The 20,197-nt window shown below is 43.4% G+C and overlaps 3 protein-coding genes across 3 annotated transcripts in view; 2 read left to right on the forward strand and 1 right to left on the reverse strand.

Annotated features, from left to right (window-relative positions):
- The window catches only part of mcf2la (mcf.2 cell line derived transforming sequence-like a), a 17,340-nt gene extending 16,861 nt beyond the window's left edge, over positions 1–479 (forward strand). Inside the window, exon 30 of the mRNA XM_017430051.1 lies at positions 411–479. Coding sequence (XP_017285540.1) covers positions 411–479 — 69 coding nt within the window. The remainder of the gene's footprint in view (positions 1–410) is intronic.
- Positions 480–2,641: 2,162 nt separating this feature from the next.
- cab39l (calcium binding protein 39-like) lies at positions 2,642–12,906 on the forward strand. Its single transcript, XM_017430028.3, has 9 exons — positions 2,642–2,882; positions 7,982–8,110; positions 8,265–8,429; positions 8,529–8,647; positions 9,262–9,430; positions 9,513–9,572; positions 10,131–10,196; positions 10,278–10,421; positions 10,889–12,906. Exons 2-9 carry the CDS (start codon positions 8,009–8,011, stop codon positions 11,066–11,068), a joined length of 1,005 nt encoding a protein of 334 aa, XP_017285517.1. The 5' UTR covers positions 2,642–2,882; positions 7,982–8,008; the 3' UTR covers positions 11,069–12,906.
- Positions 12,907–13,064: 158 nt separating this feature from the next.
- Positions 13,065–19,840, reverse strand: cdadc1 (cytidine and dCMP deaminase domain containing 1). The gene is made up of 11 exons (XM_017430114.3): positions 19,593–19,840; positions 19,226–19,326; positions 18,950–19,127; positions 18,321–18,627; positions 17,610–17,816; positions 17,390–17,502; positions 16,894–16,943; positions 16,532–16,701; positions 16,253–16,442; positions 16,105–16,153; positions 13,065–14,711 (listed from the first exon to the last, which is right to left on the reverse strand). Exons 1-11 carry the CDS (start codon positions 19,690–19,692, stop codon positions 14,542–14,544), a joined length of 1,635 nt encoding a protein of 544 aa, XP_017285603.1. The 5' UTR covers positions 19,693–19,840; the 3' UTR covers positions 13,065–14,541.
- Positions 19,841–20,197: the final 357 nt, after the last annotated feature.

The raw sequence follows: 20,197 nt of genomic DNA on the forward strand, positions 1-20,197 counted from the left end.
CCTTATTTTTTTTGGTTTCGGGGGACACGTGTGTGGCAGAGCATTCGTGGAACAATGATTCTGTTTATTTAAAAGAAAAAAAAAAATCTGCAAGATGGTGGAGGTCGCACGTCTCCAGTCGAAGAAAAGTCGGCAGCTTGGACATCTCTTCTGTTTGAAACAGCTTCTGAACTATAGTAACCTCTCAGGAAACCCCATAAGTTGCGTGGGCAGGCAGGTGTGACTGCATACCTGCACATGGCGACTCTTTGTATGCACATTCCTGCCTTTGTGTGTGTGTGTGTGTGTTTCAGAACAAATTCATCACACCAGCTTTTGTGCGAAAGTAACTCGGGTCAGACCCCGTTCCCCCCCAGCCCCCCTTTTTAGTTTGTTTGTTTTGCGCATTGTCACCTGCGTTTGCACAAAAGGAAGCTTTGTCCTCCTCCGCCTCCACTCCCAGCCCCGTTCAGGCATGCGGCAGTGGCCACCTTTTATAGCAGCCGGGGCCCCGGACCTGCTCGACGTGTTTGCGCCCGAACGCCCGAGAGCCTCGCTTTTTTTTTTTTTTTTTTACTTGAAATGTAGCTGATCACAATCAAGCATGAAAAGGGGGCAAATTATACAGAAAACACCTCAGACACAAAGACAAACCTGTGCTGTTCTGAACACTGAATGACTTTTTTTTAAACATATAGATATATATCCCAGGATTTCTACTGTATGCACAAGGCACTGCAAAGTCTCTTTTTTCTTTTTTAAACGGGAAAGTGCAGGACTCTGTTGGACTCAAACCAACCCCGCCCGTTTATTACTTAGAGCGGGCTTAACGAATCAAACCTTAGCCGGTTAAATTGGACCTTGCTCGGCGTCTTTCCCGCCCGTGGGAGGAAAGAAACAGGCGGAAACTGTATCGCAGGCCTTACGTGTCGACAGACGTAACGCTTCTGTAGATGTCACCTCTATACCTCATGCTGTTTTCCTCACGAGTGCCGTGAGTCACGGATTTAAACCTCTCGAACAAGTCAACTCCCTTTGTTTGTCTTTTTGTTTTGTTTTGTTTTACTTGTAATAATAAAAGAGTTTATTTTCTGCCCTCTTGAAAAGGCTGACACGGGCACTAAACTTGTCGATGTTCGATCCCAGTGACGTGGAGTTATTTCTACTTTAGGTTATTTTTTAAAAGTTTCAGTTTATGCAGCACATTGCAGCGACCACTGTCTTTATTTTCTTATTGTATATCTACTGAGTACGATGGTGAATTAAAAAATAAATAAATAAAGATGCTATAATGAGACATATCTGTAAATTTGTAAATATGTATTCTGACTTGTACGTAAAATGAAAGCAGCTTTAATAAAGATGGTTTCCTCTAAGGGGCTGCAGTCTTTTATTGTTGTAATTATTAATGGTATTTCTGTGCACTGGAGCGGCATATTAAAAGTATCTTTAGTGCAAGGTTTGAAATGAAACGTCCAAATAAAACAGCCAACATGATGGGGAATAGTGTGTTATGGCTTTTGGACAGAAGTCACAAAATACTGCAAAATGGGGGGAAAAAAGATCAACAGGATTTTGAAAGCATCATTCGAAGTTTAAACGGGTCACAGAAAGTTGGACTTTAAACCACAGCTCCTTTTAATACGTATCCAACTTGTGCATCAAAACGTAGGCGTTTATGTCTTCTTTCACCCAGTTTGTCTCCCACCACTGCGGGACTTACCGTTTTCTCTCAAACCCTCCCACAGTGCAGAAAATGCACACCCGAGCTCCCATAGACTTCAAATAAATTTCAGCCCAAAATGGGTCTTTTTAACTCGTCATGTCTCCTATATATCATCTTTTTTTAGCATGGTGGCTGCTTTGAGTCTTAATTTTCAGTCTGCCTAAGTAAGGGAGTGACAGACAGGGGCGTAGTTACCATGGTGACCATAAGGAGCCACTGGCCTTCACATTTCAATAGAGTTTGGCTCTCTTTACAGTCAAAACATCAAAAGTTAGGCATGTTTTTCTTATCTTTTTACAAGATTAAGTACATTTTGACAGTAGCTGCATTGGTTAGACCTCATTAGTAGTATTTTTTTTAACAGGATTATATTTATTTGAGTTAAAATGGGTAATTTCAACCACGTGGTATCTTGCCACCGATGGGCTCTCAGTTCAGAAAGTCATGAGTTGGCCTGGGCCGCGTCCCAATAAGTTTCCTATCCGACCTTCACGCCTTCTTCTGCCTTCATTCGTCCCTCCGTAGCCAAAACAACACAAAAACGCGTAACAGCAGAACCGTTCTAGACGCGAGGGCGGCGAGCTGTGCCCTTTTTAGCCCACAGACATTGGCATACGAGCCGGTGAAGGCGGCGAGGAGGGGTTCAGGTGAGAGAATGGGAACGAGATTCGGCCGCTGCTGGAAAGATACAGATTCATCAAGCCGGCGAGAATGAGCCCAAGCAAAATCGGAAGTTGCGCATTTTGCGCTCTAAATTAAAAGCTTATGTGTGATAGCTTCAGAACGTACACGTGGTATAAATTTCATATCATATATTGAATTTAATCCGATTTCAATTTGTATTAGGTATTATTTCTAAACAACGTCCTTGCTCATCCTCCTCCCTGCGGAAAGCCTTCCTTGAATTCTATTGTGGAAAACCCACACCGGAAGTCCCGTCAGACTCCACTCGCGCTAACTTGGCCGACTGTTGGGGAGCGAACAGATGGAATTCTACACTCCCTTCCTAACAGATTCTTCACATTTTAAATTGTATCGCGCACATTTTTAGCCGACTCCGGTGCCAACAAACTCCCCTGGCCGGTCCTCAGACGCCCCACCGGGACCGCTCGGCTGCGCTACAACTCGGGAGAGAAGCGGCCAAGACGCTTTAAAAAGCACCAAACATCTCCCAGCTGTAAGTACGATTTCTAGGTAACGCTGTCGAACGGCAGTAGCTCGCGGTTAACCTGACGGCGCGATGCTGCTGCCGTTGGCAGGGCTTTTTAACTTCACCAGGGACTGAAATGTCTGTAATGGTGACCCCCCCAGCCCCCCAGCCCCCCTAGCGTCCCTCTCTGCAGTTGTTTCTGCGATGATGCAGACAGCTGGGGTTAGCTTTGGATATCTGTCAGACCAAAAAATAAAAAAAAATAAAAAGGCAGTTTGGCTGGAGGCGAGAGGGGTGTAGCCGTGTTAAATCACATTGTCTCGGGCTGCTAATGCGGCGTTCTGCGCCATTTACTTCCGTCCACTTTATCTGCTGCGGTTCCTCGAAACGAGGCGGTCGTCTTTAACTCTTCGGCAGCATATAGAACTAGTGTGTTATTGGTATTTTTGTTTTGTTTGTTTTTGTTTTCCTCTGCGCTCGTTACTTTTAGGCGAGTAGCGTCATGCTAGCCCGAAGGGAAGTTCGTCCACTTCCGGTGATAGATTTTTCAAAATAAGACTAAAAAGTCGTCGCAAAACATGTACAAGTAACGCTGAACCTTGTCCAAATGCAGATTTATTTATTATATATGAGATTTAGCTTTAAATTAATATTTTTTGTTAAAAATGAATTGCGTGGGAATATATGAAAATGTGTTCTTTAAAGGCAGCTTTTTCCTTTTTACTGATGTTATAATAGTATAAAAATAGGACATGTTTGCACAAGTTTCTTAAAGAATCTGTACGTCTGTGTGGTTAGTAAGCAGGGTAGCAGAAAGATGCTCCATGGATAAATAATTCATAGTTGTTATCAAGTGCTTTGCTTTTATTTATTTTAAAGTGATCCTCTGTTGTAGGCTGTGTTCCTGTGATTAACTCTGTTTACCTTTTTCACATAGAACAACCAGAATTGGATCCAGTGGGCTTCCATATCCTGTCTGGATATGCACTGCTTCAAAAAAAAAAAAAAGACCCACTAAACCCAACTGCAGCGACTTCTTTGAGCCCGTTAGTGGGTTGAAATGTTGCTTTAACATCCAACCTTCTAACAAACAACATAAACATCCCTTTTATTAGCTTCTTATTAATATTTTGCTTGGAGACCACTCGATAAAACCTTACATTTTAGTCAAGTTTGCCATAATTATAGGCATCAGGGTTCGACTGATGTCCGGGTGCTGCTTCGCAACTTTTCCTCCCAGCATTACCGACAACCAAAATGCACACTTTGCTTGTCTTTTAGCATTTTTTAGAACAGGTTTTCTCGTAGTCAGAGTCACTTTATTGAATATATTTGACACTTGCTTTATAATAGAGGTGAAATAAACTTGTTACGACCAGATAAAAGTGAAAGCTGTTAAAGGTCCCAGTTTCTCAGCATTTTTCCCATTTTCTACGTTGTTAAATGATTGCTTGGGGGGATTCGTTTACCTCAAACTCATTAGGGGTTTTGTAAAGATGGCGTTAGAGACCGGCAAGTGTTCCTCGCCTTTGTTTACAGCTTGTAATTATGGGCAACAAAACATGGCATTTCTTGGAAATTGTGAGGTAGACTTCTAGTAGTGAATGACAGATGGTATGCATATATGATCTTAGTCTAAAACTCTGACATGAAGGGCAGCGGGACTTTTAATTTTTGTTGTCTTTAAAACACCGGTTACCTTCTGTAGCTAACAGGAAAGCTAACTTTGAAGCTAAAATGGCCGGTTTACGTCAGTTCTCTCGTTTCCTTGTCCATTCTGTCAGTTTCATCTGTATTTCAAGCTCACGTTGAGCCCTCTAGACGGCATCTTAAAAAGGCAAACATTTGGGCTGGAGTTGCTTCTTTGCAGTTAAACAGCAGCTATGTGTGCGAGTTCAGGTCCGGCAGGCGACAGATTAATCTCATTACATAAGATTTTAGTAAGTTTTAACCCGGCCAAGAGGGAGAGAATGAAGGTTTCGCAGTAAACCGCTGTTTGAGCTTTCAAAGAGTAATTCAGATCCACCCTTTGGACCTCGTTCTTTAATAAATACTAATGTTTAGTAACCGTGGTTACTGTGGAAATGTAAGATTAGATTAAAAAAAAGGCGAAAACGCACATGGTCCCTGTGTTTTAAATACTTCCTCGTCCTTTGACAAATATTGACAGAGTTGGAAATTGTTTTGTCGTGATGTCATGTGACGACAAAGTGAAACGGGAGCAGCCTCGTTTTGTTGTCCTTCTTTTTTTCCTGGATAGTTTTTTTTTTTTTAAGTGCACTATCTCAAAAATAAACATGTTCCTCACCCAGAAGATAAAGCAATATAATTGCAACCTTAAAATCAGAATTTTTTTATTCTTCAAGGTAAAGGTCTGAAAAACTCCTGGTCGGAATTGTCTTTGTCCGGTGAGAACTCCTGCCTCTTTATTTTAATTTTTTTACTTTTCTCTCTGCTGACGTTCTGAAATCTGAAGAAACCGAGCGTCGGACAGATTAAATTCGAGCCCGAAAGATGAAGAGGAAACGAAGGGGAGGAGTTGGAGGGGGGTGAAGGTCGGGGTGGTTAGCGCTCACTCACATTCCCAGATGAGGATTAGCGGTCACAAGTTGTTCCTGAGCCAGCCTGGATTGTGAAGGTGTCCCCCCTGAATCCCGTTTCGTTTTCCTCGTCTCCTGGAAAGGAATGCATGTCGCCCGCCGCCTTTCATGCCAGAGTTTTAGACCGAAATCATCTTACTGGGAGAAACGATGGAGTTGTCGCCATTTTGGTCGAGCCTTGAGAATGACATCATGCAGCTTGGGCTAAGCCCAAAGGTGGGCTTGACCTTTGACCCCACAAAGCTTGAAATCAACAGGCATCACCCTTGATCCATGAGGCGTCCAGCTGTTTCTGTTGTACAGCTGCAGAGTTATAACCTCCTTGGCGGAGGTGATAATGTGACTTGTTGCACTTGGGTATGTGTTGGGAATGACTCTCAGCTATTACCACATCACATTTTAGCTCAGTATCCCTAAACCTGATTGAGTCAGTCATTTTAGTGTTTATAAGGGGAGTTGGCGGTGGCAAACATCTTGAATCGGGTCGACCATTTTCAACTTTTTTTTTTTTCTTCACATCTTTTACCTGGAAAAACTTCCGATTGTCGGTTGTCGGTCCGAGAAGCTGGCCTGGATGTCGGCTCGTCGCGCATCCTTCTACCTTGCCACAGTAATCCACTGGCGGAGGCTTAATTGTTGGTTGTTGATGCCCAAACACTCGGTGATATTCTGGGACTAGCAGGGCAAAACACGTCCTGGGTCAGTCGCGGATCTCATGCGGCAGCTTTTCAAACCAAGTCTTTGCAACCTTTACTGCTCCTTTCCCCGCGCAGTAAAATGTTCTCAGAGCCGCAAAATGTACGTATAAATACTCCATATGAATTGATACACAATATGAAATTAAACTTTTAGAACAAACTGTTAACATCTGTTTGCATTTTTGTTTTTTAGGACAAAAGAAAAGCCTAAACTTATATAAAAAGGGGAAATAAAAGCACCACCTGAACGATGCAGCCTTTGTGAATTCTTACTGTATTTATGTCAAAACAACCCTATGATTATCCCACTTGAAATAAGGAAGCATATTGCTCCATCCTATTCAGTTCTTAGAGCGAACCTAAAACAGTTTTCAGTTTTGTTTGTCCGTCTGTTAGCACGATTACTTAAAAACTAATTAACAGAGATTTTGATCAAACCTTCAGGAAACAACAAACAAGTGGTTCAATTTTAGTGTGGTCGAAAGTCAAGGTCACCTGTGTTCTAACGCTGCAGCCGTGTAATGTAGGAATGTCCAAACTGCACAGGTGGGCACCGCATGGGTCAAGAGTGATCCCTATTGATTTCAAGGTCATAGGGCCAAAGGGCAAAGTCACAGGTGACCCCTTTCTTAAAACCTCGTTCGTGCTCTAACTCTGCGACTGTGCAACACAGGGCTGTCAAACTGCACAGCTCGACACCTCATGGGTCAAGGGTGATCCCAATGGATTTCAAGGTCATGGGGGCAACAATCAAGGTCACAGATGACTCCTTTCTTAAAACCGTGTTGTCTTCATCAGGGAGTTTCTGGTTTTTGGTGTATTGGTTTATTCGTTCGGCTGTTGGTTCACTTCAAAACTAAAAATTGAACAAATTTGGACGACATTTTTGGGAAACGTCGGGATTGATCAAAGTGATTAAATTTTGGTAGATCTTTTTTTTTTTTTTTTTTTTTTATGACGCTGTAGCCTTAGTGGGCTTCAAGTTTGTGATTTGTTTCCTTTAATGAAGTCCGAGACCTTTATTTACTTCAACTTTTTTTAATCAAGGGTGAGCCTTTTTGTTATTTTTTTCCTCTCAGCGGCTCGTGGCCCAAAGAAAAGTGTTTTAAAAAAGTTGACGTTTTTGGTGGAATATAGAGAAAGGTGGTTCTGTGCGCCTGGAAGTTAAATGAATAAAGTAAATAACAAGCTGCAAGTTTAAACTGATCAGCTTGTTTTGCTCCTTGTTTCGTTCTGTCTCATTCACATATTTACGTAAAACTGAACATTAAACAGTTGAAACTAGCCCCTTCTGGTGTGATAATGAGCATAAATAGTTTTAATTTTCACGTTATTGTTGGTTGAAGCTACTAAATGCCTCTGGTCCAGGCGGTAATTAACCCAACAGAATGCTTTTAAGCCGATCCAGGCCTGGTTCAAAAGGATCAGAGTGAGAATTCTGTCACAGAAATGCCAGAGTTCCGTCTTATTCTTGGCTCGGAGTGGAAATGACCCAGGAATGTGGCTCAGGGGTGTCATTTTTCTCCCGGACGCAGGCGAACGCTTGTCGTTTTCCTCCTGCTGCAAGCGAGTGAGCGACAGGTTGGAGCCGCCTCGAACCCGTTCTCTCTTCGTTACTTCCCCCCTCCCCCCCAAACCCATCATCTCTCATTTTGACGCTCGTGTCAGATGTTTGTGCGAGGCACTAAATATGTACAACATATTCAAGGTTTGACCAAAAAGGCTTCAACTCCCTCTCTTCAAAACTCTTCAAGGACTGCTAGGCCTCTTATTTTTACCCTGCACCCGTCCTAATGCCTGGTGTGATCTGTGTGTGTGCGTTTCCCAGGTTTCAAGGCGTTTGTGTTTGTTCGTCATGCCGCTGTTTGGTAAATCCCACAAGAGTCCCGCAGACATCGTCAAGACCCTGAAGGAAAACCTGGCCATCCTGGTGAAGCACGACAAGAAGACAGATAAGGTAGGCGTGCCTGCAGGTTCCTGGACATCCACGGGTCCGAGGGTGGAAGCAGAGCTGTCATCTCTTGAAAGTTTACTTCCTCAAAGGCTCTTCATCCTTACATTAACATTAAATCCCTTATTACACCCCCCTCATCGCTGTTTTTGCTCTCCAGGCATCTGAGGAGGTGTCGAAGTGCTTGGTGTCGATGAAGGAGATTCTGTACGGGAGCAACGATAAGGAGCCCCACACTGAGACCGTGGCCCAGTTAGCCCAGGAGCTGTACAACAGCGGCCTGCTTATATCCCTTGTAGAAAACCTGCAGGTCATAGACTTCGAGGTGAGGAGGGGGATGGGTTTTTTTTTAAAAGGTTTGCCGATTTGGCTCGAGGGCGGAGGCGGAAAAGGGAGAAGTTAAAGCTTCGGTTTTCTGTTCCAGGGGAAGAAAGATGTGTGTCAGATCTTCAACAACATCCTGAGGAGGCAGCTCGGGACGAGGAGCCCCACTGTCGAATACTTCTGCTCCCACCAGGAGGTTCTCTTCATACTGCTCAAAGGGTGAGGCAAACTGTTTTAATTCATCTCAGGGGACTGTACACTTCATCCTGAGCGCTACGATGGCGAGGGTGGAAAGGAATGGACGAAACCTCCATGAGAACCAGAACCAGGATGGGCGGCCATCTTGGTCAGGACAGGAAAGAGACACAGATTAACAGAATGACTGGTTCAGGTGTGGTTTCTATAGTTCAGGTGTGGTTTCTATGGTCCAGGTGTGGTTTCTTTGGGAAGAAACAGAAAAATACAGTGTGATGACAGGAATAATTACAAAACAAAACACAAATCCTCCAGCAGTCTAAGCCTAAAGCAGCATAACTAAGGGATAGCTCAGGAAACCCAAGCCAACCCCAACTATAGTATTTATCAAAAAGTCTTAAGCCTGGTTTTAAAAGTAGACACAGCCCTACGGACAGAAACTGGAAGTTGGTTCCTCAAGATAGGAGCCAAATAACTCAAGTTCTACTTTTAGAAACCCTAGGAACCACAAGTAAACCTGCAGTCTGAGAGCGAAACTTGGCTGTCAATAGCTTTGTATAAGACTTAAGAATGTAAATGCGTACCAGACGCGCCATTTGCGGCCTTATGACCAGGTGGCCAATCTTTTTCTCTTAAAGGTACGAGACGCCCCAGGTGGCGCTGAACTGCGGGATCATGCTGAGGGAATGCATCCGCCACGAGCCGCTCGCCAAGATCGTCCTTCACTCCAAAGACTTCCACAACTTCTTCAGCTACGTGGAGATGTCCACTTTCGACATCGCCTCCGACGCCTTCGCTACTTTTAAGGTAAACCAGGGAATGTTGTTCGACACGAACATTAATAAAGTTGGACCTGTTGTCTTACTCTTGACTGTGTTTTTGTTCCCAGGATCTCCTAACGAGACACAAAGTGCTTGTGGCCGAGTACCTTGAACAAAACTACGACTCTGTGAGTGATCCTGTGCTCTCGTTGCACTGAAGATTAGTTTAGAAAACACAGCTGTCGTGGTTAGCAGGTGGATCGTTTTCGTCATTCTCAACCCCACAAACAGATTATCATCTCGCCATTGATTTGGAAGCACAAACACAGCAGCTGGGTATCAGTCATGTCACTGAAAGGACCTTCATAAAGTCCCAGAGAAGAAACCGTTCAACAAGTCGGAACAGATTCTGACGAACACGCTTGGATTTCCAGGAAATCCAAATCAAGCCTTCTCAATGTCACAGTGATACAAAGCTGCACTTATGCCATCGGTTTCCCCAAAGCAGAAAGGTCCTTTCAATCGTAGGGGATCTCGGGGGGCCTCGGTTTCACAGAACCGGCCCTTTAACCGGCGTGTTTGTTGACGGGCGTCTCTGAGAAGGCTGTCAGGAGACGCCGCTGTGAGATCGATAGTTCGATCCCACAGCTGCCCCAGTTAAAGTTATAACACACAAAACACAACCTTTTTCACAAAGGTTAATAAATGAAAGTTGTAATAACAAGTGTTTCTTTCTGTGACCTCAGGTGTTTGCTAACTACGAGAAGCTGCTGCACTCTGAAAACTACGTCACGAAGCGACAGTCTCTAAAGGTTTGTCTCCCTTATTGACCCCAGTTAAAACCGTTAAAACCAGCAGTCTGTCAAATAAACTGAACCGTATCTGTCCTTCAGCTTCTGGGTGAGTTGTTACTGGACCGACACAACTTCACGGTCATGACGCATTACATCAGCAAGCCCGAAAACCTCAAGCTGATGATGAATCTGCTCCGAGACAAAAGTCCCAACATCCAGTTTGAGGCCTTCCACGTCTTCAAGGTACGCACTGCTTTCAGAGAGCTCATTGTCTGTGGACAATGAGCTCTATATTTGCAACAGTGTAACGTAGGAATGGGAAAATGGCACAGCTGGACACATAATGGGTCAAGGATGATCCCTATTGATTTCAATCAAGCCTTCTCAGGGGTGATCAGGTCAAATGTTAAAGTCACAGATGACCCCTTTGTGAAAACCTTGTCCGCGCTCTAAGTCTTGAACCGTGTAACATAGGGATGTCAAACTACACAGCTGGACACCTCATGGTTCAAGGATGATCCCTTTTGATTTCAAGGTCTCATGGTCAAAAGTCATAGGTGACCCCTTTGTGGAAACTTTGTCTGTGCTCCAGCTTCACATCCATGTAACATAGAAATGTCCGACCCTTTGTTCCCTAGCTGGTACCCATGGACGGGTGATTTCCTGTTCAGTTTGCGATGACATGACTCACCTGTCTCTCCTGTGTTCAGGTCTTCGTAGCGAACCCGAACAAGACTCAGCCCATCACCGACATCCTGCTCAAGAATCAGGCCAAGCTAATCGACTTCCTTAGCAACTTCCAGAAGGATCGCACGGACGACGAGCAGTTCAACGATGAGAAGACGTACCTTATCAAACAGATCAGAGATCTGAAAAAACCTGCGTCCTAAAAACAAAAAAAAATCCTTTCTTTCCTCAACCTTATCTTTTTATCATTAGGAAAACATAGAAAAAAACCCATCAAGAATAATGGTTATTTAAAAAAATCTTTTGACTTCACTTTTTTTTTCTCTCTGTTGGTTTATTAAAAACTTGTGCAAGAGTAGCTCATCATCATCATCAACTTTTATTTTGTATTTTTTTTTCAGAAATTCTGTTTTCCTTAGTTTCTTTTTATTTTAACTTTTTATCTGTAGCATTTAGTGCCACAACTCATGGTGTTGGAGGCAGCTGATTTGATTTGTTGAAGAAACCAGCAGTTAATAAAGGGATAGTTTGGATATTTTGAAGTGAGTTTCTGTGGAAAGGTTGTCAGTATCCCACCTGTTGTAGGTGGCTCTTTGAACCGCCTCGTTGTGGAGGAAGAGGATTTAAGAGCTGCCATTTTCGCCTCAGGTCACATGGAAATGGTGATTTAGGAGTTCCAGAGTGGACTCCATTTTTAACCTTTTAAAACAATGATGTCATAGCCCCACCTTTAATCAAACCTACGACCCGAGGCGTCCTCTTCTTGTTGTTGTTTACATTTCACGCCCTGTTTCCCGTTTTCTGACATATCGGCAGCGTGACAGCGCCACCTACCGCGGTTAGGTTTTTTTTTTTTTTGGTGTTTAGGATAACTGCAGAAATGACAAATAAAATAATTTTGGAAAAGCCGCATTTCCATGTAGGCTAGTCCTAATTCTGCCTGGGTTGATGAACTGATGGCTAGTCTGAGCAGGGCAGACTAGCAGAGACCAAAGTGGACTGCTGCCATCTTTAAAAAAAAAAAAACTCCAGTTTTTAATTTTTTTTGAGACTGGAGTTGATTTTGGACGCCGGCCACCCACTTTGGGCTCGGACCAGCTGTTAGCTCGTCAATCTGCTCAAAATGAATCCATTCCTCCAAACTGAGGCTGTTCAAAGAAGCCGCTTACAACAGATTAAAATAATAGTTTACAACCTGTCAGAAGATCTGAACTGTCCCTTTAGAGAGTTTCAGCCCCAGTGGTCCAGTGGCTGAAGGGGTTTGTGAAGTTTTAATCAACATTTGCTCCACTTACAGTTTCCTTAAAAACTGTTTAAATGGAGTAAATGCAAATCATAATAAAAATTATTTTTATTTTGTTTTGTTTTAAGGGGAAGGAGGGGGGGGGGGTAAATATGTGTGATATTGTACTGCCAAAGCCAGTGATTCATTGTTATTTTTTTGTTTTTCTCCTCCTTTCTAAAACAAAAACGGCATCCTCCGACCAATCTGAACACCAGACGACAAGGAAGAGAAAGGCCTCAGCATCGATCCGTGCCATTTTAACAAACCTTTTAGCGAGGTATGATTTGAGCCACTGTCAGCCAAAATAAAATAAAATAAAAAAATGCCAACAAAAACAGTTCATTTTAGCATTTAAGGGCCGCCTTTGATTTAATTGTGGCATCGGTACTTTAAGCTTCGATCATGCTTAATGACTGGTTCTCTTCGCCGGACGCTAATAGCACTTTCTGTATAATAAAAATACTAACAAAAACAAAAGGAAACATCCGTTTTCACAGTGCTTTTATATATATATATATAAATATAGTTTAATTTCTTGCCATGTACAGTGTGTGGTATGTAAACCTGAAGTGAGTGAGGATGTTAAACCTGAAGAGAAAAGCTGTTTAAAAAAAAAAAGTCTGCTTAGTGTTTTTGTTTTTTGCTCCTTTTTCGATCTGTACTGTTTTAAAAAAAAAAAAAAAGTTTCGACTGGATGTTGGTTTAAAGGAAAGGAAGGAAGTGAAGATTCAGTGGTGCCTTTTTTGTTATGTTTTCCTTTTCCCCACTTTTGTTTGTATTTACAGCATCTTCCTTGGATGGGAGGGGGGGAGGCTTAATTATTTTTATGTTGATGTAAAATATGCTCTGGACAGAACATATTTGTTTTGATTAACCAATGAACCTCTTGACTCACTCTGAGGATGTTTTTACACTTTTTTTTTCTTTTTATTTTGCGGCTGATCACTTGCCACTACTGTAGTTTTCTGCCAGAACTGTGCATAAATTGTAAGAGAATGGGGCCAAAAATCAGAAGAGTTGCTGAAATTAGGAAGTAAAGACAAATATGTGATGAAGTGCAGATGAAGCAAAGATAATTAGTTGCTATAACTTAAAACAGACGCTAAATGGATTTCCCAATTGATTACCAGCCTTTTATTTTGAAATTTCTGCTTGATTTTAGCAAATGTGAACAGAAGCAAAAGCAGCAGTTCAGGAAATAGTTTTTTTTGTCTGTAGTAAATAAAAAACAAACAAATGCTTGTCTTTTGGGTTTAAAATACCAGCTTGTTTGACTAATACGAGATGGAAATGTAAACCAACCAGCTTCGTGTCTTTATCGCCACTGAAGGCAGACCGGTAACTTTGGCAAAAAGAAAATAACTCGAAAGCAGCCGCCAACGCTACTGTACCACAGTCAATACAAATAAAACAATGGGAATGCATTCTCTGTGTGTGTTTTTATTACTGGTCGTTTAACAGTCAGTCAGAACTGTGTTTTCAGACAAAAACGCAGCTCTTGTTTTGGTTCATTAAACGGCAGAGCTTTGGTTTACAGATCTGTACCTGTTGGGGAACAAAAACCAGGCAAAAAAATAAAGCAACACATAAGACAACTGGAACACGTCTACTTGCAGGAAATCAAAAAAGTTAAATCCCAAATGCTGTAGATAAATGAATTATAACGACGACACTAAAAGAAAAAAACCCTTCTTGTCTTCTTCCTTTTATCAGTTTTGCTGAAGCTGCATTCCGGTCCAAACTCCTCCTCACGGCGATAATCCGCAGAATAAAAGTGGAGACATGCTACAGCATAAAGTGCCTCAGTAGTTCTTTTTAACCTTTTAATAAATCTTTTTTTTTTACATCAAACAAGCCCAAACATTTATAGAAAAATAAAACAAATCTACGTATCACAGTTTGAATATATATATTACTGCTTTTCTTCGTCCCCAGCCCCACTGTTCGGTGTTTGAACGCCTCTCCATCTGTGCTCTCTGCGCCCCCCCCCCCTTTTTTTTAATACATCTGGGGGCGCTGAGAAGAAATAATGGAAGGAATAACTGAGTGAACAAATAAACAGTACTAGTGTTATGCAGGTTTATTTTTTTATGATTATAACTTGTTGGGGGGGGGTGGGTTCCTGTTTGGGGTGGCACAGCTTTTCTCACGGCACCTTTATGTAAAAAAAAAAAATCTTTTGTTTTTTTTACATAAAGGTAAAAAAAAATCTTTTTTTTTTTTTTTTTTAAGAAAGTACCTTTGTGCCATTTAGGTTGTCTGTTTACGTCATGATCAGACTCATAAAAGGTCCCAATTCTGACAAATGGAAGCAATATTTTTTTTTTGTTTCTTTGTTGTTTTTTTTCAGTCACGTTTTTTGGAGAAACTGATAAAAAATTTTTTAAAAAATCACATTTTTGGAGCCGACACCTCGATCTTCTGTGATTTGCCGCAGCCTGGTTTGTCCGCAAGCAACGCGCCACTGGCCGCAGACGAATCGCCGGACCTCTTGGTGCACAGCTTCCTGTTTCTGGGATTCTCCGGCTCAGTCTGCCTGCTGTTCTTCCCAATGCAGCCGTCTGAAACGCGACGACAGAAACACAAGCTCACTCACAAATACATGATCAGAAGTACAAGACAGAGGGAGAAGAGGAAAGTCGAGCGTGTAGGACTGAGGGTAGTGACTCTAAACGTAGGATCAACAATAGGCAGAGGTAGAGAGCTGGCTGACGTGATGAAGAGGAGGAAGGTAGATGTGTTATCTGTGAAAGAGACCAAGAGGAAGGGCAGCAAGGCTCGCAGCATTGGGGCAGGGTTCAAGCTGTTTTACCGTGGTGTGGATAGGAAGGGAAATGGAGTAGGGGTGGTCCTGAAGGAGGAGTTGGCAAGGAATGATGCTGATGCAGAATGTTCTCAGTGGTTCTGCTCCACAGGTTGGATACGATGCAGAAGAGAAATAGAAATTCTAGAAGGATCTTAATGGAGTGATAAAGAGTATTCCCAGGGAGGAGAGTGTGGTGATCGGAGCAGATCTGAATGGACATGTTGGTGAAGGAAACAGAGGAGATGAGGAGGTGATGGGCAGGTTTGGTGTCAAGGAAAGGAACCAGAAAGGACAGATGCTGATGGATGTTGCTGAGAGGATGGAAATGGCTGTAATCAGCACCTATTTCCAAGACAGGGAGGAACACAGGGTGACCTATAGGAGTGGAGGCAGGAGGACGCAGGTAGACTACATTCTGTGTAGAAGAGGTAACCTGAGGGAGATGGTGGACTGTAAGGTTGTGGCAGTGGAGAGCGTGGCCAGACAGCATTGGATGGTGGTGTGGAGGATGAGTGTTGTGGTGAGGAAGAGGAAAAGAGTAAAGGCCGAGAAGACGACCAAATGGTGGAAGTTGAGGAAGGAAGAATGTTGTGAGGAGTTCAGAAAAGAGCTGTTAAAGGCTCTGGGTGGTAAGAAAGAGCTTCCAGATGACTGAACTACTACAGCAATGGAGTTTCAGGAGGGATTTGGGACAAAAGGGTGGCAGCAAAGGTGAAAGGAAAAGGTTTACAAGACAGTGGTGAGAGCAGCTGTGTTGTATGGCTTGGAGACAAAAAGACAGGAGACAGAACTGGAAGTGGCAGAACTGAAGATGTTGAGGTTCTCCTTGGGAGGGACGAGAATGGACAGGATTAGGAATGAGGTCATCAGAGGTACAGCACAGGTTGAACGGCTGGGAGATAAAGTTAGAGAGGCCAGACTGAGATGGTTTGGACATGTGCAGAGGAGGGGCAGTGGGTATATTGGAGATGCAGCTGCCAGGAAAGAGATAAAACAGGAGATATATGGATGCAGTTACAGAGAATATGGAGGGAGTTGAAGTAAGAACAGAGGACGCAGAAGACAGATAGATGGAGGAGGATGACTCACTGTGGAGATCCCTGAAAAGGGAACAGCCGAAAGAAGAAGAAGTAAAACATGCAACTTACTGACGAAGTGAGTTGAAGGTCTTGAGGAAACTGAGGAGCTCTTTTGCCACTGTGACAAAAAAAAAAGTCTCAGATTTTGAGCACTTGCAGTAAATGATTCTATACCAACATAAGCAACGTAACACGCAAAAAAAAGCGTAAAACTCACGATGAATTTACTGATATCCTTCAGGCTGCTGAACCTAAGGTAGGAAATATCCCCCTTGTCTTTGTCCCTGTCCTGGTCCGAGGTGTAGATGTGTGTGACACCGGCTCCTCTAATCAGAGGGACGCACTCGTCACACGGACATTTGGTGACAAACAGCATGGTGAGCTCGTCCGGCTTGATGTCTCGCATCCTGAAAAAGCATCAGGCGTAACAGGTCAGACTGACGAGCCACGGCGCGCCCCGGCTGCGTTCAGCGCCGACTGCAGAAGAAGAGCAGACCTGAAGGTGAGGGCGTTCTGCTCCGCGTGGACGATGTATCGGTATTTGCGTCTCTGGCGGTCCTCCTGCTTGTTGTCCATTTGCGGGTACTCGGCGTACTTCGAGCCTGCGGGGTAGGCGTTGTAGCCGCAGCCAACCAAGAACAGATGTCCTGTTCCGCAGCAGCCAGCCTGGAGACAAGAAGGGACTTTAAAACACAGAAACATGACTGAAAAACCCAACTGCTGCAGTTTATAATTAATAATCCTGTTCTGTACATTAGAGGACCTTACTAACCCCATTTTATGTTTCCGTGTACATAGGGTGAGATATCATTTGAACTAATAAGTCAAATCAAAACAAAAAAGGTAAAAAGATCTTACCGACCGCCCTTTCGCCCAGATAACAGCACCCACTCCCACTTTTGGATCCTCTGGAATCACAATTTGGTAAATTAGAAAAAAAAAAAAAATTGCAACAAATTAGGAATACCGTCGAAATGATTGTGTCTTTTTGAGCCTGTAACCTAAAAACAAACTCCTACAAGCTGATATTTGTCGCATCAAACCTTCAAAAGCCACCAGGTGAAGATGTGAGTCAGAGTCCTGCTCCCTGGAACTAACTTCCTGTTGGATCTGAAGCTTTCTGTTACTCAATGCTTCCTGTTTTTAGCCATTGTTTTCCCCAAATTAGCGCTTTCAAAGTAAAAATGCACTGAGCTTCCATGAAATAGAATCAGCTATTGTACATACTCGTGCTGATAATGGTGTCCCAGGCACTAAAAAGTAATAATCTAATAACGATAATAGGAACAGAATGGTGATCTGGCTAGTTAAAGCAAACTCTGTGGGGATTATTTTGCCATGAAATCAAGCAGACCTGTCCTGTAGGCCAGCAGCCTGGCCTGGACGATGCAGTGGCGAGCCACCTCCTGGGACGCCGGTTCGGGCTCTGGCTCTGACTCGGGGCGCGGCGAGGCAGGAAGCTGTTCTCTGGATCCGAGAGACAACACGATCAGTGGCGGCGGGAGCACAAAAGGTGCGCAGAGGTTCAGCCGAATTTAAAAAAATAAATAAATAAATAAGCGAGCGTGTCCAACCTGTAGAAGCCGTAGTGTTGCTGAGGCACCCCGGCAGCCACTGCAGCGAGGACCTCAACCAGCTCCCTCATGTTGCTCCTCAGGTTGGAGAAGTAGGGCTCCACACAGAAGTTCTCGAGGCCCATCTGGACCAAAACGGCCTTGTGCTGCTGAGATGTTTCGATCAGGAACTGCTTGGAGAAGTCTCTGAGGTGTCTTAAGCATTCTCTGAGGAGCAAAGATCCCATACTTCTCATCTAACAGTTTCATTTATGCACTAAAATCTCTCCACACAGGTTGATTAAAGCAGTGTTGTGAGCAAAATCTAAATTAAAACAGGTTTGTTTGGTCAACTTGTCTCATTCGCCCAAAATAAACGGCTCAGGTAGATTTAAATAGCTTCTGTTTTGGATTCTAACCTCACTAAGAGGTGACTTTGACTAATAATTACTCCCTATAATAAACAAGACAGAAAGCTGACGATTAAAGGAGCATTGTGTAGGTTTTAGTGACATCTAGAGGTCAAGTTGGAGATTGCGATCAGATAATATATCACTCATCTCACATTATTTTAATGTGTGTAGGAGAAACTAAAACTGTTAAAAAAAAAAAAAAAAAAAAGGAAATGCCTTGCTCTAAGACAAAACATGTTATTTTTTTTGATGAAATACAACAAAATTATTCTCAGAAAGTGAACTTTGAAAGCCAAAACGCTGAGCATCATTTGGACACCTGTTGAAGAGCTCTTCTGCATTCAGCTCGGGGTCATCGTCCGCCACCCTCTCCATGAAGTCGCTCCCCCGGGAGGTCTCCTCGACGCACTGCAGCAGGCCCGGCGTCAGCGGCTGCAGCAGCACACAGATGTGAGGGCGGCTGTTCGACTTCAGCCTCTCCACAGCGACGGCATCCAGCGCCGCCTCCTCTGTTGTCGTCGATAAGTGGGACGCGGGGCTGCGGGAGCTCGTGCGGTTCGAAGGCGCGGCCTTCAGCATGCTGACCTCGGGGTCCCCAGGCCAGAAGGAGATCTGACTGACTCCAGCTGAAAGAGAGAAAACACCGTCAGGGGATGTCTAGTTAAAGGGAGGATTCCAAAGTTCAGCATAGTGCTGCTATGTGTACTTTAATGCCTAATAAAAGTTGGAGCCATGATAACATTTATGCAGTTTACAACACTATAACATTACCTGGACACCATGTGAAATATTGATACAATCATAGAAGACAACTAGGGTTTGGCATGGAAGTACTCAGTTGAATATTTACAAAGAAAATGGCAACTGAGGTGTCTGTTGGTATTAGTGTTAGGATTGTAAAATTGTGTCAGATGAAGACATGTACTCTCTCGTCCCAGGTCTCCTCACCATTGATGATCATTTTGAGGCAAGTGGCACAAGGTCTTCTGGAGAAGTACAGCTGGCAGTGGGCCAGAGCGGCACCGTGCTGGATGATGGCTGCTTGTCCGGCGTGGAGCTCGGCTCCGGAACAGTGGAGTCCCACCACTTTGCCCTCCCGCACCACCACCAGACCGAGCCCGAGGACCTGAAAGAGCACAGATGGTCACTCCTGCTCGCTGTGGTGGGGGAAAGGAACCCCCCTCCCAAAAAAAACCAAAGTGGGTGCGCTTTTCTTGCACCGACCTGACTGTCTTCGTCTTCCTCTTGTTGCTCCTGAGGGAACACCTCCATCCACAAGCTCAACAAGGTAAACAGATTTACCTTTGACAGCCTGGGGCCATAACCTGAGGGAGGAGACCATTTAACATGAATCCTGTTCATATTGAGAGGTTAATGGGGAGGTAAACACAGCAATCAAGCCATTTCAGCTACTTTAAAGTAATAAAGAGTGTATAAGCACCTCAAGGATGACCACTTCCTGCATGATATTCAACACTACTACTGATAAAAACTATATGGTATCGAGCGTAAATATACAACTTTCACTATCAATGAAATCAGCTGTTTGTTTCATGGCATCCCAACATCCCTAGCTAAAACACGAGCGCACCTTGTATCTTGCTGTCAGTCTGGCTGCTGCTGTCTCTCGTCTCTCGACGTGACGTGGACTGGCCCAGTTCGGTTCGGCTCCATTTCTGCTTCGCTTCCATCCAGTCCGGTCAGCCAACGGGAATGTTTCTGATGTACGTCGTCCCGTCTCACGACATAAACGACAAATAATAAAAAAAGACTAGGGTTCAAGGGGTATAAATATTAACCAGCTTTCAAGTAAAGTTCTGGAGACTAAAAAGCGCTGCTTCCGGTTGGTGCTTTCAAAACAAAGGTTTTATGCTAACCGCTACTGCTAGTAACCGTTACTTAAAATTACCGCTTACATAACTAAACAAATAAATCAATTGTAAACATATACTTTTACAAGTTACTTCCAAGCTAAATGCCACGCTTAAGCATCACCAATATCTTATATTATTTAATGCTTTGACGATATTCTGTTAATAACTAAGTTAGCTTGACAGTTCCGGATTACTTCCGCAAGTAGTTCTGACCTCACCAAAATGGGCGGGATCGTTCGTAAGGTCACGTCTTCCGTTAAAAGTAGAGGAAATAAGCAAATAAACATTTATCAACAGTATCAAAAATATATTTAAAGTTTTT

Source organism: Kryptolebias marmoratus, linkage group LG23, assembly GCF_001649575.2.
Source record: "Kryptolebias marmoratus isolate JLee-2015 linkage group LG23, ASM164957v2, whole genome shotgun sequence".
NCBI lineage: Eukaryota > Metazoa > Chordata > Actinopteri > Cyprinodontiformes > Rivulidae > Kryptolebias > Kryptolebias marmoratus.